This window comes from Lachnellula hyalina (genome assembly GCF_007821495.1).
Source record: "Lachnellula hyalina strain CBS 185.66 chromosome Unknown contig00017, whole genome shotgun sequence".
Lineage (NCBI taxonomy): Eukaryota > Fungi > Ascomycota > Leotiomycetes > Helotiales > Lachnaceae > Lachnellula > Lachnellula hyalina.
The window spans coordinates 1-18,215 of record NW_022157131.1 but is presented as its reverse complement, the minus strand read 5'-3'; the positions used below and the strand labels follow the sequence as shown (position 1 = coordinate 18,215).

General features: G+C 46.1%; 2 protein-coding genes across 2 annotated transcripts; one reads left to right on the top strand and one right to left on the bottom strand.

The window, feature by feature from the left end:
• Positions 1–742: 742 nt before the first annotated feature.
• LHYA1_G001444 (putative secreted lipase) lies at positions 743–2,585 on the top strand (the record flags this gene model as incomplete). Its single annotated transcript, XM_031146427.1, has 5 exons — positions 743–1,003; positions 1,053–1,400; positions 1,449–1,528; positions 1,580–1,905; positions 1,957–2,585. 5 exons carry the CDS (start codon positions 743–745, stop codon positions 2,583–2,585), a joined length of 1,644 nt encoding a protein of 547 aa, XP_031008258.1.
• A 9,194-nt stretch (positions 2,586–11,779) lies between these two features.
• Positions 11,780–14,397, bottom strand: GTE10 (Transcription factor; the record flags this gene model as incomplete). The annotated part of the gene is made up of 4 exons (XM_031146426.1): positions 11,780–12,155; positions 12,962–13,712; positions 13,763–14,277; positions 14,333–14,397. 4 exons carry the CDS (start codon positions 14,395–14,397, stop codon positions 11,780–11,782), a joined length of 1,707 nt encoding a protein of 568 aa, XP_031008272.1.
• Between the last annotated feature and the right edge of the window lie 3,818 nt (positions 14,398–18,215).

Sequence of the window (18,215 nt, the reverse complement as noted above, 5' to 3'; positions counted from 1 at the left end):
CAACAGAACTGTCCAGTCTGGACTCCCACACAGAACATCGGCGGCGGGATTGCTCAGCTCTTTCTTGTGGATGAAGGTCGAATTTGGAGTTTTCAATACCGCAGAGCCAAGTGACTTGAAATCTTGCTGCTTCAAGAACTCTTTAGGATGATTCTGAATAGAGCTATAAGTAAGGGGTTTAGAACCATGGGAATACCCCGTCAACAAGATGCTATTGAGCTGGTAGGACATGCTTTCCCCTTGAGGATTTGGTTTCGAAAGTGGTGCCTTTTGTTCTGTCTTGAGTTTCTCATTCATACCTGCAATGCACTCAGGTGAAGCTCGATGGATTTTCTACTTCGTACTCACGTGCTTCGCCATCCTCATTTGGAACGGAGTAGCTCCGTAATCTTACATCACCAGAATTATTGGCGAAAGCTGCGCTAAGGTTCTACCCCGCCCCCGCCAGTTCTGCATTTTGTTTTTGTTAATGTTTACAAGTATACCCTCCAATTACATGATGCTGCTGTGAAACTGTGTAGTCTAGATGTGAAAAAAACAGCGAATTGGCTGTTATGGTTCCTCCGCTCCTCGCGCTGTGCTACTCGAGTATGCCGAGCTACGTATGTGATACTCTTAAGCAAAGCTTAACTAGATGCAAGTATCCTCGTCCCGTATAAAAAGGCTCAAACCCCCAGTATGGGTTTCCATTCACCATCTTTCACGTTGTATTGGAGTATTTTCATTTCTTCTTTTTTCTACAATGCTTCTTACTACTTGTTTCATAAGGTTGGTTGTACTACTAGGTGTGGTCAGCCGAGTTACCCCTGCGCCTTTGTCACCGCCAAGCGTTGATGGCCAACCTGTTGTCGATCTTGAATACTCGCAATATCAAGGCATACGTCTTAGCTCTGGAGTAAACCAATATCTAGGGATGCGTTATGCTGCCCCTCCTCTTGGTGACCTCCGATTTAGAGCCCCAGCAAATCCATTAAAGACATCTGGTGTACAAGACGCGACACTGGTAGTTCAATGTGGACGTTTTCTGGGATATTCAACTGACCGCGTTCCAGTTCCAAGCAATTTGTCTAGCTATTAACACGAAACTCCCCTCGACGACTGAGTCTGAAGATTGCCTGTTCGTTAACGTCTGGAGCCCCGCTTCGGCAACATCGAAGTCAAAACTTCCCGTATGGGTTTACATTACAGGTGGAGGCTATGAGGCAAACTCCAACGCCAATTACAATGGCTCGACAGTGGTAGCGAACTCCGGCCGGAACATTGTAATGGTTAATTTTGCTTATCGGGTTGGGCCGTATGGCTTCCTGGCGAGTGAGAAAGTGAGGGCAAATGGTGATCTCAACGTCGGATTACTAGATCAGCGAATGGCTTTAGAATGGGTCCAGCAACATATTGAGCAGGTATAAACTCCCTTTCGAACTCTCAGTTAGACTACTAATCAAAAATAGTTTGGTGGAGATCCAAGTCATGTGGTAATCCACGGCGCTTCGGCAGGTGCTGGATCGGTGGCATTACACTTAACAGCATAGTAAGACCCTTCCCTATTTCTTAGATGAGATACATTCTAACTAGATGGCAGCGGGGGCAGGAACGATGGACTGTTTGTTGGTGGAATTGGTGAATCGGTATTTTTTCCAGCTCAGTCTCAAGTTTCCGAACTAGAATGGCAGTTCTCGAACTATGTCAAGGACACAGGTTGCGCTGCATCTCTTGATGAGCTTAAGTGCCTAAGATCAAAAGACATAACAATATTGCAAGAAGCGAATGTCGCAACTCCTTTCCTGAGACGAACTGCCGCTCCGCTTTCCTACTGGACACCTACTATTGATGGTGACTTTATTCAAGACTATCCGTATCGTCTCATTGAGCAAGGAAAATTCATCAAGGTTCCGATAATGTTTGGTGGTATGTTACAACTCGCCGAAAAATAGATCTGAATTAACAAAATTACTTAAGATGATACCGACGAAGGCACATTCTTTGTACCGGATGCGTCCACGCCAGCTGATGTTGCATCATTCTTCCAGAACAACTATCCTCATCTCACGTCCAACGACACAGATGCGATAAATGCACAATATCCTTTGATGGCCGCGCTTCCAGAACATGCGGCATACTTTCCCTCCGCAGCTGCAGCCTATGGAGAATCAACGTTCACCTGTGCCGGAAATTATATCTCTCAGACATTTGCAACAATGAACGGTCCGTCTAAAGTATGGAATTACCGCGTCAACATCCTTCAACCCGAATACGTCGCAGATGGACTTGGAGTACCGCATACTTCCGAAACACCCGCAATCTTTGGACTCGGAAATGTCCACGATGATATCAGTTCAAGTTACAGTAACACGAATGCAGATATAATTCCTGTTGTCATGGATTATTTCATTAGTTTTATAAGGGAGCTGAGTCCAAATAGTTACAAGTTCGCGAGTGCGCCATATTGGGAGAGCTTTGGAAATGGGACTGATGGTGGGAGGAGACTGAAGCTGCAGACTGATGCTACGGTGATGGAGAAGATTCCTAAGGATCAAGTGAAGAGGTGTGAGTTCTGGAGGGGATTGGCCCTCACTATGGAGCAATGAGGATGGCATGCGGTGGCAAGTGCACAAATTTCATCTAGTATTCATTAACTTGAAAGCCATGATAAATCGTTGTTGTGGTTGATCATCAAGCCTTAAAATTACCCAGCCAACTTCTGTTCAAACCGTACCACATATTTTATCCCTTCTTCAAAGCCTTTCCAACCTTTCTACTTCCCATTTCTTCTTCTCAAACCTCTCGGCAGGCGTGACCTCATCGTTCGAGACCTCATACACCCAGCGCTGGAGCTGGGGTGCATCATTCTGCTGTAGGTGGGTTTCGACTCTGTTGTTTGCGTTGGCATGATGATCGGTAGATGACTGATCTCTATCAAAGAAGACGTTAATGGTTAGAACAGATAACGGGACGGGAATGAAGACATACCCTTTTTTACTACCCCCAGACTTCTTGCTATGGCCTTGCTTCTCGCTTGGCATGATGAACGAGCGGTGGAGGAGTATGGGAATCTTAAATGTGACTTGTTTGATAGTGAAGTTCCGGCAAAAAAAAAAAGATGGTGAAGCGACCAAGTAAAAGAGCAAAGTTAGGCTGTGATATACCAGTGTATTGTGTGAGGGAGATGGAAACCGCTGGGAGCAGAACTAGATATACCTGTGTCTAACAGCATACCCAGCTTTTGGCGTCCTCTCGACTACGAGGAATTAGCATATTTCATTCAGACGCCACCAACATCTTCTGTCAAATGGAAACCTTGTCTTGCGGCTGTCTGATGCAGATAAGTGCCGGTTTGGTCAACTGGGACTCTGAGGGAGGGATTAGATAGATGCGCGACGGATCGTGCGCGATGGCGGATGACACTCTATGCCGCCAAAAAGGAATTTGAGCCCCAGTGTTTATATAGTGGGAATTTACAGTGATGATAGGGTGATTTACTAGATCTATTTTACTATTCCTAGCCATCTGATTGAATGAATGGGATATAAATTGTTTCAATCATATCATTTAAGCAAGATATTACAGCCCTATTGGGACCCCTGTTGCCGCACCTACAGGGTGCGCGCTGGGCTATAAGGTGGGGCGACATGGGTTTGCTCTCGATCCGGATACTTACGTGATTTTTGAATTGTCCACGCTCTTGTGAGGGCCCCAAGCATCCCAAGAACCCCTGAGCACCCTGAGTACCCCTGCCACCCAATCACCCCGCTCTTAGATCCCCTGAACCCTGGCCTTCTACACTTGACCCGTCACCCGCCGAGTCGCCTCTGTTCGTAATTACGCGATACCCCCTGGCCTAAGGCCTGCCACTATTTTTAAACCCCTGCCGTCCAACTATCACTAGGGTGCAAACGTTCGAAAAGGGATACTACGGAGTAAGGATGCAAGCTGGTGAACCATAACGCTATCTATATAGTTGCTGCATGCTATTAATATACAGGGTTAGTGGGTAGGGTAGGGGTGACAGTGACATTATACCTAGAGATAACTTGTCTTATTCTAGGGTGCAAGGTTTGCTAGATCCGATTACGACTTAGGTTTAAGACTCTATTTTTACTGGAACTTGGATAAGTCTAGTCATAACTTCTTAATCAAGTTATCGACTACCAGAATCCGAGTCTAAATCAATCGAATTCGTTTTCAAGCCTTATGTTATAGAATTGGCCCAAGTTGACCCAAGTTCAAGTTTTCTGAATTTGGTAAACCCTGTCCGGATCCTTGTCCGGAGAGCCGGCACAAGTGATTTGCTATTAAGGCTGTGAAACATTGCATGCATGTTCGTGCTTCTAGGAAATCTTTAGGCGATCATGTAGTAATTTCATCTTAATTGATGATTTAGATTTCAAGCACCAAGCATAACTATATCCTGCTATGTCTGCTCTTGCCCTTGTAGCGTGCAACACTTATCTAAAGCACCTACTTTTATTATATAATAGTAAGTTGCAAGTTATAGTCGATTCCGCTTGAATTCTAAAAAATACATAATGCCTACCGATTTGCCTAACCTTCCTCTAAGCATTCCGAAAAAAGACAACTCTTCTACTAGATGCTAAGCTCGGTAGCTATCGTCGGGTACGTACATTGCAGCTCAAAATCTTCAAGGGTCCCTCGCCACCCATTTCGACTTCTCCATCCGTTTATTGGGGGTGAGGTTGGAATCCGAGTACTCATTACCTATCATTTTAGCTGAGCGTGATCTTTAGACTTCTTCAGATATCGTTCTTCGAACCGTTGACTATTACTAGCATATAAAAATCTCTTTGAAATAGACGTCAACAAGTGCAATTGAAGAATTCGATCTTGGGGATGTACCTTAACGTGGGTTTGTTGTTGGTTTCATTGCGTGGAACTTGCTTGTGATTTGACACTGTGTGATAGAGAAGGTAGAGCGTTCGATATCCGGTGTCACTAACTCAAGTTGAGCTGGCTTCAACATCACCAACAGCGGTTTTTCCAAATTGATCAAGACTTCTAGCTGTGCCTCACAGCCCAAAACCTAGACTCTATAATGTTGGATAAGTGCGCTTTGAGGAGTAACAGTTATTGTAACTACCCCCCAATATGGTAAGTACATTGCACACGCGCAGGTCATGCTCACCCTCCAACTATCGACAAGGGGCTATTCTAGAGACTCGCGCTTCAAGCCGCAGCATCAGGCAACTACCAACACCAACAACGCCAACCAACGGATATATAGCCAATCGCTTTAGCTGCTACCCTAAAACCAACAGCCTGCAACCAACATTTGCAGAACTAACCGTCAACTTCCGCGCACTTTTTGTTGGGATTTTTGAGGCTCCGTCCTCCAAGGAATCTAGTTCGTTCTGATGCCTGGTCGCTTCCATCGGAAACCTACGCCGCTAGCCTCTTTCCGTCGTATCTTTGTTGGTGCCAGTTTATCAGGTAGAGCCTTGTATGTTGGGGATTGCAGAATACGGGGACAGGATCCAGGGAGTAACGTTGACTGAGATTAAGTCCTGATTTGGGGCCAGCGAGTTTTCGAATTGTGTGGCGAAGGAAGAGCGCACGCAATGCTCGAACGGCAGGTCATATCACTAACGTAAGACAAAAGAAAAGGCTACTAATATGACTTTTCAAGAAGCAGTACTGCTTCAAGCTCGTAAATGTAACTTTAATACATATTATTTGATTGATAAAGTTATCGGAAACAACCTCCAAAATTATATTTAGCTCGGGGGTCTTATAAACGGAGGATAAATGATGTCTACCACCCCACCTCCGAACCACCATCCCGCCGGGAGAGTTACGAACATGGCAAAATCACCAATCTCAAAGCTTGGAGATGTCGCTTAGTACCCACGAATCTCCGTATTCCCAGCGAGTCTTTTCAAGCCTCTCAGCAAGCGTTATACCAGCATTAGAGATCTCGTAAACCCATGATTGTAATTGAGCTGATTCAACTAATTCCAACTCCCAGGCCTCGCTGTTGGGAGGCGACTTGGGCTGCGAGCCTGGTTTGCAGTTGGTATCCTGCGGAAGCGAGCTTGAGAGGTGTGCCGGGTCACTTGATAACAGAAGTAAGTATATATCGTTTCGGGGTAGTGTGGTAATTGCTTACGCGTTCTTGGTGCCCTTGCTACTTTTACTTGTCTGTTTGTCGTTCTGATTTTCCATTTTGGGAAGAGTGATATGGGAAGATGGGAAGTGATGATTCAGGGGTGACTTGAAGTCAAGCCTGTAATTCACTGAGAGGGCGAAATTTGTATGACGTTGAACTTAGATGATCAATCGTGATGTGATGCTTAAGCCTTATATGTGAAGAAGTATTCGTCGGTGTTGAGCAGATGGAAGCCTTTGAAAATTACGAGCGGCGGGGTGAAGATCAGCGCTGCTCAGCGCAGCGCAACCAACAGAGCCTCTGTATCTATTGGGGGTCTTTACTGCAGTAGAGCTAAACTATTTTAATGATGAAAGGGGGGTTTACGCCCTACGGTGGGGTGGCCAAGTGAACAACGCCAACGCCTCTGCTACATAGAGAACTGGGTGCATGTTCCGAGTCTACCCTGGTCACCGATTTTACAATAGCGCATTTTGCAACCAACCAGCGACTCCATAATCATGCAAACACCCCGTAGTTGCTTGGGATTTCTGCTTTCTCTTGTTTCATTTGCATTCGCGGCTTGGTTTGCATATCTTCCGGGTCCCCGTGCTGAAGAAGTTCCGGCTTGCATGGTAGTTATAAAGTGTAATCCAATGCACGAAAGAGATATGCAGCAGGGAATAGTCTTTATGAACTGCAAAAGCCCTCCGCGGAAGACTGGAATTTCCAGGGATAGTCCAGGAGCGATATTGGACTGCCAATGATGCTTGGACTGCCATTCATGCAAGGAGGTGGTATTGTGGTGAAATTTGCTGGCTACGTATGTAACCTATACACTTTTATCCGGTTTCCAACGTTGCAGACAGTAGTGGTGGGCGTGTGATATGAAACAAGGTGTTGGGTTGAAGTGACAAACTCACAGTAAGGTTCGACGTATCCGGCTCCACGGTACCCTCGGATTCCATTAGAAGAGGCTTTATGGTTTCCAGAGATCCCTTGACACGGAGTCGGTAGCGGGTAAGTGTCCCGGCAGATGGGATATAATAAGCCAGTGATCGTCGATCAATAGTCTTGGAGACCTGACGCAATGGCACCCTAAGGTATCTCAGACTACTGCACTAGGCGCCTGAGTGTCAGGCAATCGATATGATAGCGGCAGGCATGACGGTAAACGGGGCAAGGCTAAAGGTGTGCAAAAACCCAACGCAGCGGCATCCTACAAACCCCGCAGTCTGCGCCAATACGAGTACCATCGCAAAGAACCAGAAGGAATTTCGTCAACAGCGGCAAGAGTACGAGTACCGATGGGAAGGATACATCGGACCTATCACGGCTCCCGCAAGGACTCGAGCCTATGGCCCATCGTCAGCTTTGCCAATAGTTGCTACAAAACATGCACGCACGCTAAACACAATCCCAAGGCCGTGGCTGCAGGTTTCATGCACAACTTCATCTCGGGAGATGCAGCTAACATTAACGGAAACTACCCGCCTTGCTTGTCAGCTGCTTATAGGTCCGTATGAATCCTTCTGGATGGAATGCTGCAAGACACGCAGATCTCTCGGGCCGTCGTATGACTTTTCTTGCGCGCCGTTACAGCGGTGTGATACCGTGCTTGTGTGCTGCTTGTATGCGGCGCGGCGTGCTGGTGACAAAATTCTTATTAATTATTGCTATCTTAAACCAGATGCAGAAGGTGCTTTGAGAACCAATGGGATATCAGATTAAACTTCAGATTAAACTACCTGCGAAATTTCCCGGACAGGAAGGTGTGAACGTTTTTAAAGGGAGAACCTTACCCCATGATCAGCAAAATACTTGCACAGCTGCAGTTTAATATTAAACGCAGAAAAAAGCGCCGCAATTTCAAGGTGGCTAATGGGGAAGCTGACAATGCAAAGCGAAGCAAAAACAAAGACTGCAAATACTTCTTTAAGCGCTGGGAGCGAAAACAATGCACCACCGGAGTAGACAGTATAGTGTGGTGTAAAATGAAACACTGTGGAGCCTGGACGGGCTGCCGAACCAGTCCAGCGCAGCGGCCCCACTACTGTAAGCCATGCTTAGGGTACCTTCCCACTGGGTTTTGTACCCCGCAACCACTTGGGCGTCGGTGCGCGGGACAGACAGCCTTATGCTTTGACCACGATCATAAAGGGACCAAATTCGCCGTTATTATTGTTTGCTTCAAAATTTTGTCCACATTATGTAGGTAGATAGTCTAAAGCGCAGACTCGAATCTGCAGTACAGTAGAATTGAGCCTCGCGATTGAAGTCGCATAAGCAGGGGTCAAATGCCCATGGTAATTTTGACCCCTGCTACCGTCTAGTCCTTGCCACTTCTTCTAACCTACAATCATACACCCTGCCAACCATGCGAAGCCTCTCAAGCTGCCCTGATTTCCACTTCGATTTCTCAAGCTTCTCAGTAAAAGGAAGGCTTGAATCCGAGACATTGTATGCCCATTGTTGCAACTGAGGCGCATATTGTACATCTTGAGTGCCCTCATCACCCTGTTGTGACTGCGAGTCTTGCTCGGATACCTGGTACAAGGGTTGATCTTCCTCGTACAGCGGACATTGGCCGTTGGTAAAGCGCATTTGGGTATGTGTGTTATCGACTAAGGAGTCTATGGCCTGAGCGGTTTTTGACATCTTAAGGTGGCCGTTCGTTGCCTGTTCGGTGGTGGAACGATGGACTGTGCTTCTAGGTAAGGGTCAGCGACGAAATCCTATGCTCGATTACATCTAGGAGCCTTACGATGAGTTGGTTTTCTTTAAGTTCTTTGAAGATGAATGGGTAGCAGAGTTTTTCTTCGTCATTGTTGTGGGTGTGAAGGCGGCGCAATAGAGTTGCTAGTAGGCTACCCCAAGTAGAATTGAAAGAGTATGACAGGTATTGCAAAGGAGTAAAGCTCTGTTATGAGAGAAGCAATGACTCCTGGAGAGCGCCCGAACTTTATAGCAATCATGATGAGTATTATCATAAAGGTAGAAGGAATAGAAGCATGAATAGGGAACACAGCAATATGCTCTAACCAAAACAGACTAGCGCGCCTTACCTAGACTGCGCAAGAAAGGCGAACTGGCTTGTACTGAAATGTGACTTGAGTAGTGGCCGGCCAACGAGACAAAAGTCGCAGTTGAACGGCGACTCCGAACACTTCTACGAGATCCATGCACCTGATGACATGACATCGTTGAGAGCAACGAGTAACATCTAGCGCCGATTCAGGAATAAAAGGGGACCAAAGAATGTCGACAGGGTAACTCAGGGGACTTTCGTAAAACAGGGAGGTGTCTCAAACGTTCGCACCGAAGACCCTGACTTTAATGTCGCCATGGGACCTACAAAGAGAGTAGCAGTAAACACCAGACCGGCCATAATGAACACAACCGGCAGTAGTCGATTAGACCGGAAAAGGCAACGAGACCAAGCTGTCGTATTTCCTCGATCCAAAACTAGACTTCATCAATTTGAGATACTGGCAATAAGGAAAGTCGGCGAGCGGCTCGAATGTTCTTTTGATATTCGCTGAAAAGATGCTTTCCTGCATTTTCTGGAGGCTGCCAACCCATCCCATAAGATTGGTGGTGAGACGCGTCCTGCATGCAGCTCAAGGTGAGATTTGATATAATAGCATCTTAAGATAGTAAGCGACTGTGCATGGTTTCCATCACGTTGTCTTGCGTGCATTTCTAGCCAGAAATTGGCTGATGTTCTCTGGTGGTGTCTGCAGTTTGGGTTGCAATGATAACACGAAAGAATCAATTTGTCATGTTCATTGCAATCTGTACACTCAAGTATATAAATAGATGATTTTGCGGCCGGCGTACTGAACTGTTGGTGTTGTTTCTAGGGGTAATAACTTGAATTGACTGCTGTTCTACAGTGGGAAGTATGCTGTATATATAGGGCTCTTCAAGCCCTATTTCTAAGCTTTGCCACCTGCTTAGAAATAGCTATTTCTAAGCTTCGCCACAGGCTTTATAAGCTTTGCCACTTGCCACTTACAGGCTATAACAGTTGGACCCACAAGTTATAGAGCGGGACGAAGCGATTTCTAGAGGCTCTGACACCGCTCTGTCCTCGCACGCGGGGAAGGGGGCCGGGGTAGTAGTGTGTCGATGTATCTCAAGTACTCAACGAATGGGCGACCCCATATTAGCTGCTAATATTGTCTTGGTTGACCAAGCACCTAGGATGAATTTGATCGTGTATAGTAAGAGCTTGTCCAAACTTTGGACTTGACAGGATTCTTTCACTTGAAGGCAGCGAATAACATACAGCGAATGCCACCTCAACTGTATATAATACTGTCATCATTGGCTTCTTCGTGCAAAATAATGGACTTTCCTACTAGCGACTTTACGGGCTCCTTCACGTGCTCCAATCTGCATAAGGAACCTCAGCCTCTTGCCTTTTCAGAATCCTAGTACTCTTGCGAGCATTGCGGTTCACAACAGCAAGATTCTAGAGATTCTAGAACAATACCGCGTTAATTCATGCAGCAAATGTGTGACCCTCGCAAAGTCGGAGTCGGGGTTTTAATCTAGTCGCTAGGCTATTGAAAGTCTTAGAATTTCAACCTGTGTCCATTTGTGGCACATTCATGCTAACGGGTATTGCCTTTGTGGTGCAGTCGAATTCGAGATATTCGCTTCACAACAACTCTGTCCCGCTGGGCTGTGGGTGCGGGATAGGTACTCTCTGATTTCTCGTCCAATTACTCAACTTACTCACTTGAGCAAACCCTTCACGACGACAGGACAGACTGAACACTCAATCTCTTATGATATGACTCCATATTCATGAGACCTGATGAGAGGAGACCCACGCCTTCCACAAAATTGCACGAGCTATCTGATTTTTGTCGCACTCGCAACTCGCAATGAATCAACTAGCCGCAATAACATCACAAGACCTCTAGTCTTAGCTCAAAGACTGCAGCGTATGGTCTGATCCGGTGTAGCCAATCCAACATAAGATCCAATGGATGTCTTCGTCCGAAGACATGGCATCCCCTGCTTTTGAAGGAACCCCCACCTGTATCTCGGACGTCGGAAGCCACATCTAAAGCCCTTCAACTTCTCCTATGCATGCTCACCATACACCACATCATCACCCTCAATTCTCATCACAACATAATTCAAGCCCTGTCCGGACATGACACTCTTTTCCCGTTTCGCGGAGTTGAACCGATGGAAAGTATCCACCTACCGACCACCCCCAACTCCATGTTTGCGCTTTAGCACCGCCCAACATTGTGTATCTGATGATAATCCTGTAATGTTGGCTAGAAGCCTGGGCTGCCCAGATTGCCCATTCAAACATACTGGTACTGTCACCATTATCAACGCACTGTCCAAAATCAATGATAATGCTTTCAAAGTTGTTCTTGAGTTTGCATTTATTGAATTTTAGGTATATGGGGTTTGTTTTCGCTAATCTATTAAGAGTTAGTTTCAATCGCAGGATCCATATAGCTCGTAAGTTGAACTCCTCAAAGCATGCCAGCGAGACATATTGCTACTCAGTGAATTCTGAGCTTCCCCAACTTGGGCAGACTCCAAGGTAGTCAGCAGCTTGAACCAGCCACATCCTTTCAACAGAGACAAAGACAGCTTTACCCACCTAACATAGGACACTGGGCTAAGCACTAATAAGATACTCCTGACTTACTCCTTGTCTGTATTCATGACAAGCGTGAAATGCTTGATTTTCAACATCTGCTTCATGGGCATCCTGTTGAAAGCCTGTACATTCGAGCTCGTAACCCTGAAGTTATTCATGTCTGTTCCTCCATAGCTGTACAAGCGCACGGCTCTGATGTAGTCGTCGGCGAAGAATTCATCTCGGGCGAGCGCCTCGAGAAATGCGGGTGGGTTGCCAGAGGGGTAGTGTACCAGGTCGTGCGCGAAGATTTTCAGGCGGATTTCTTGCGGTAGCTTCTTGAGGTTGAAGGGAACTTCAAAAGCGGCGTTGTGCGGAGTTGGATAGCTTGGCCCATCGTTGCGAGTTGGTGTTTTGCTGCCATTATATCGTTGGCGATGTCTGTTTCAACAAGTCGGTTTTGTGGCACAAAGTAGAGTGTTTTGCTCACCGGTCGAAGAATAGTATTAGAGCCCCGGAAGAATGATCCCGCCGTTTCGGAACTACTAGTAGGCTACGCTACTGCATCTTTCAAGTGAATAGCCCCATGCGATATATGGCGGATCCGCAATACACAAGAAAAGAATGCTTGCAGGAACTCCTCGAAAAGTTCCCAATAACTCATCCTCTTAGAATCACAACCAGAACCTTTTCATCTCTTGTATATATCAATAAATCGCGTCAGCATATGCTTGCACCCTCCCACTATAGTAGTATAGTCTTCGATTGTCGACATCGGCCCGAAAATTACCTCTATAGGTATTCATACGTATTGCATTAGATTGACTCAAGCCAGGCAGTTTATGGAGTTGGAGGAGTCATTCCGAAAGTAGATAGAATATCGTGCAACTATAATCGGTATCATAGGCTCGGCCGAATTCATTATTTATGACTAAAGTACATATTATGCTCGGCTAGTGAAAGGTATCAGCCTTTTCTTACAGCAGGTACAGGTTACCCACGCAATGCAAACTCTTAATTTGCAAGATTAGCGGATAACAGCCCTAATAGACCATACCCATCAACTCCAAACGCCGATTACGAGTTCAGCTAGGAAATCTCCAAAATAGTGATAGACAGTATTCCATCGGAAGCAAGAAGGAATACGCAGCAGTGGACGCTGCCTTGCAAAAAAGCCATAAACCAGGAATGCTGGTAACCGGTCGGTCCCAGCAGTGCCCGCAAATATTGAACAAACCCTAGCTTACTCAATGGCCTCGGCCTTGATGCTTGGTGGAGTCCACTTGTGACGCATGCTCCATTTATCATTGAAGTACTTCTCAAAAGCCTCGCAGTCTTTAAAGACTTGATCCTGTGGCTGCCAGTACTCGAAGCAATTTTGAAAGACGAGCCGAATGTCAGCCTCGAATTCCGCAGAACTAGCATACTCCCCCTTGTCCATTTTGGCCTTGATCTCGCGCAGGCATATTGGATGCTTGACAACGTTGAAGTATTGAGGACAATTGTGGGCGACGGGATCGACGGGGTCCTTGAACGGCCTGACAAGACGTGTCCAGAAGCCGGGGCCTGAGAGCATACGGCTAATAAGTTCTTTGCAGTAGATCATGTCCGTCTCTGGATCTATTTCCGATGGATCTTTTGGACCAGGAGTCTGGTTGGTAGCACGGCGGTTGATACGGCGGCCAGGTTCAGAGCGGCGAGCTTGCTTCTTGACGACATGCTTGACTTCAAATTCTTCATCTGGAGCGCCAGTCAAGGGACCGGATTCGGATTTACGGGCACGCTTAGTTGGACGAGGCGGTTCGGCATCCATATCGATTGGGCGGGGGTGATTGAGGGGTTGATTGGAGGGAGTGGTGGCGCTGATCGGTGGGTCCATCTTTACAGACTTTTTGGCGGACACTGTTGGGAGTTCGCTCATAACAATAACAAGCTCACTCAGAATTTCCTTGGGAAGCGATCGGGCAAAATCATTACGAACGTAAGGAGAGGACCGCACTGTGTAATGTTAGGGATAGTTCATTTTGGCATGAGCAAAAAAGTCCCACGAATGAGACGGGCGTATTCAACAAGATCAACGGAATGGACACCGAGGAATGAAATGTTTGAATACTCACTGTGTTCTGCTGACCATTCTATGAGCATCTTCCGAAGCCCACTGCCTTGTTCTGTTTCCTTCCAGGCAGCTTCCAGTAGTTCAATGCCAGGAATCATGTTGGTTCGTTGGCGGCGCTCCGCCATGCTATCCAAAACAGCGACACGCAAAGGCGCCATCTGCAGCTTTGTCGCGAGCTTCCAAACGCCGAGCAAAAGTGTGTACTCGGGCATGTCCTTCCCGCCACGCCTATTATAAACTTCACCTGTATAAATGAAATTCTGAAAGCACCCGAATATCTCAACGGTCGTATCAGGCACTTTGAGGACATATTCGACTTTGTTATTGCCCTCTTTCGCAAGTTCGTCACGGAAGTATGGGGACTGGGCGCAAAGAAGATCCTTCTGGATACCAAATACGACCTCGTCGGGGCCGATGAAAAGGATCACGAAATGAGGATGAGGCTCACTATGAGGGGTTAGCGACTTATAGGGCTGAGATATGAGACGAGTTGAGGACCTACTGCCATGATAAAGTAGTTGAGAGCTGGCCTGATCCAGCAGTTAGATCTACGCCTAGGGTCTCCATCTCAGCTGGAATCCGTGTTGCTTATGGCAAGGCTGTGTAATGTTGAATTGATGGTGGATATATCGAGGAGGTTGGCAAACGAAAGGTTCAATGCATCGCGAAGATGGACCCTTTAAGCCAACGAGTGCTCTTCCCACTTCACCAGTATATAATCCAGCGATTGGGATTGCGAGAATATGAAGGCTACAACGAGAACTCCCTAAAAGTTCAGTGGTCAGTCATATTTCATGGCTCCATATTTGCGCCATGCATGTGGAGTGAGGGGAACGTTGAGCGCGACGGAGAGAAATTGTATAATTGACGCATCAAACTGTCACCAATCATTTCTCCGCTGTTGCTTCTGAAAGATGAGATTCGGCTCATTTAGGTCATAGCTCAGGGTAGGATCGCATAGGTAGATGTGAGTGAGCTGCTCATCTGAGAGCTTCGCCTCTGTTTTCATATGAAATGACACATTTCCGCCCATTGCGATGAAGGGAAAACCGCAAACCGTCTTTAGATAGAATCGACGTATTTACGTACCTGATATATATCTGGTATATTTATTACTCGTTTCGGAAAGTGGTGGGGTTTGCAGCTGTTGATGCTTTTCGTGAGATGAGGTTCAGAATGAAATTTGGGGTCGCAATGAGTTATGCATGCATAAAAGTATGCTAGCCTCTGAGCTTGGCGTTCACAAATAATGCACCAATTAACCGAGGGGTCGGATTCTACCCCTTTTCTATACTCTGGGGTTTATATTAGCACAGTTGTCAATTATTGTTGGAATATGGGCTGTCTTCCGACCTTTACAGTCATGTGACACCATGTGATTTAGCTTAGTCAGCAGAAGAGGCATAACCTCTTCGCATTTGCAACACCATTATGAATGCTAAGCATCAACAACCAATATACCAGAATCAAGTCTATACTACGTAGTAGAGAAGTGATCACGTATCAAACCTGTGATACCAACAATTATACCTCGATGCTTTTTAATTATCTCCTAAATTGAAAGTCCAGAAAAGCTATCCGATTAAAGGAGCTGATTCTACCAAGTACAAAAACGTACAAAAATCTCGAATGTTTCCTGATCACTTTCCCCACCACTAATTACCACTACAGGCACGTTGATTCCGACAAAGGGTGATTTATGGAGCTTAAGCTTATAAGCCGCTACCGCCAGATAAGTCTAACTGGCTCCTAATCATAAAACCGGGTTCTCTATATCAAGTGAGTTGAAGTAGAAATCAAGCATACGCATGACATAAATCACGTTTCCAGTAGAGTTTTCGCTGGTGCGGAGGCTCCGCAAGAACATCTTTATCACCCGACTAGTGGGTCGTAAAAGTCCCCCTGGATTAAAGGCACTTTAGCGAGCGCTTATCCATTATAGCGCAGTGTTCTCAAGCGATAAATCCCTGAAAAGGGCCGTGTCCGGGACACCTTTTCACCAGGGGCACTAATGGATATTTATTTGATTGGCCACAGGCTGGTATAGTTGTACGTCAATTACAAGGTTAGGTAATAATCTTTGCACATAGATACACAGGGGTATACCCTGGACTAAAGTATTCAGACTTAATAGACCTTTATAGAAGACTTTGTTATAAGATTTTTATTTCGTAGTTTTATAATTTTTATGATTAGGTTGAGATCATTATCTGATGCTTAAGCTTTTTACTAGTTATTGTTATGAAGTTACCAGGTTAAAGACTTTAAGCGCCTGCAAGTAGACTAGTAATATGGCTTCGCCAGCACGCTTATCTACGTAAATAATCTTACATACCCTGTCCCAGCACGTACAGTACAGAAGAGGCACAGCAGATCTGTTTGTACGCCGTACCGGTCGGTATATGAAGGGCTTCAGCCCGCATTTTAAAGCCTCGTATTTTCGTCTTCCATTGTATCACTCGTTCTAGCAAAGAGAGGTGAATAATGGCTATCATAAATTTTGTCCAGGTTTTAGCTATCGCACAAGCAGTACTTTTCTTTGGTACACCGGTAATAGGAAATAGGATTCCTCTGAAAAATCGTAAGATCTATATTCGGAGCCTCAACTCGCTGATTTGCTTGTGCTAACGCTACTGCACTAAGGTGCCATTGCCAATACAACATCCCCGGCGACTTCTCCGACGATCACACCCAGCCCTACGTTTAAGGTTTCTACCGGCTCCTTCGACATAAATGCCTGCTCTATATACGATGAGGAATGGCACGATTGCTACCGATCAGGAAATCCGGAAGCGATTGGATTCAACCCTACTGGTAATCCTTATAACACCACCCAATATCCGCTGAATATCGTACCCGCAAACCCTTCGCTTGCGAGTTTGTGCGGCTCTCTATGGACGAGTTCGGTGTCGGCTTTTTTTGCGACGGCTGTTGTTACGACTCAAGAAGTAAATACTAGCCCTACGGTTTACTGGACCGATTTCCAGGATACGTTTTCGTTCACACCAAGTGCGCCTTGCTGCTTGAATTGTACACTATTGGTAAGGAAAGAACAATTTTCTCTACTTTGGTGGATTCAAGAGTAACACTAAGTCTCTGAACTTTTCTAGGGAGGGTCCGTTTCAGTTTTGATGTGGCCTACGCCAGCACCCACGCCTGCAGTTGCAACTTTGATTGATACTGGTACAAACTTCACATAGTGAGTGCAAAAGCTACTTTGGTGTAACTAGATTCTAACTAGATATAAAAAGTGTATCGCCTTCGGTCTATGTTGTATTTGAAAGTGTTGGAGCAACAGATATGTGTGGCTCGGTTGTAAGTCTCTCTCCTTTCATCGTTCGGGCAAACAGCCGAAGCAGGAAGCATACCATATTTTTTTGTCAGAGCTATCAAGAGATTAGTTTTGACTTGTAAATGCTTCTGGCCTGGGTATTCTAACATCAAAAATTTGACGCTGACGTTTTTATAAGGGTTCGGCAATATTGAACAAAACTATAGCTTTTGAGCCCACTGCTTTGTCCACGCAAAGAAATTACTACGCTGCCTCCGATGCGAGTGATCTCAATGTCAATTACTGTACTCATGCTACTCCAAACGGTCCTTGGGAAACTTTTGACTATGTTGCTGCGTATGTTCTCAGACCCCAGTCAGGTGAAACTGTTGCTAACCTGTTACCAGGAATGGCCAATGCACAGAAGTGACAACATCGTGGTGGAGTTACTACGCTTCAAATGATACGACCAAGTATACAGCCGAATCAGATTATGCATCTGCTAGCGACATTTCCTGCGGGTAAGGGAAATCACTGTTACATTCTAGTCCACGTTTACTAATCAATCTCTTCAGGTTTGGCTGCCTTGGTATGCCTCTCAACAAATTTACTTGCGTCTATAACCCATGTTCCCCATGGGTTTCTGTCCCAACTCAAGTATACGACTTTGAGCCAAAGTTTTCGACTTGTATAGACGGCATCAAAGCCTTCTTTGATCCGCCTTCCACGCTGACCAAGGGCACTGGGCTTGTCGCTTTCACGTCCATTCCAGCTTCGTCGTCTACAGCAACGCCAGCTGGAACACCAGCCCCAGTGACTGTGTCTGCTACCCCAACGCCATCTGCAGTAGCACCCACACCAACTCCTACGTCTGCTTCCAAAGAATCCGCACTTCCCTCAAGTACGAGCGTACCAGCGGAGCTTGAAACCCAATCCTCAAGCCTCAGCAATACAGTTCTGGCATCATCTAGTCCGTCTGATGACCCTGCTCCCAAATCCAGCTCACAGGTAGTCGTAGATCCGGGCACTGCAGTTGCCGTGGCGCCTACAGCTAGCACTGAACAAGCAGGCTCATCCAGCACACAAGTAGTCGTAGATCCGGGCACTGCAGTTG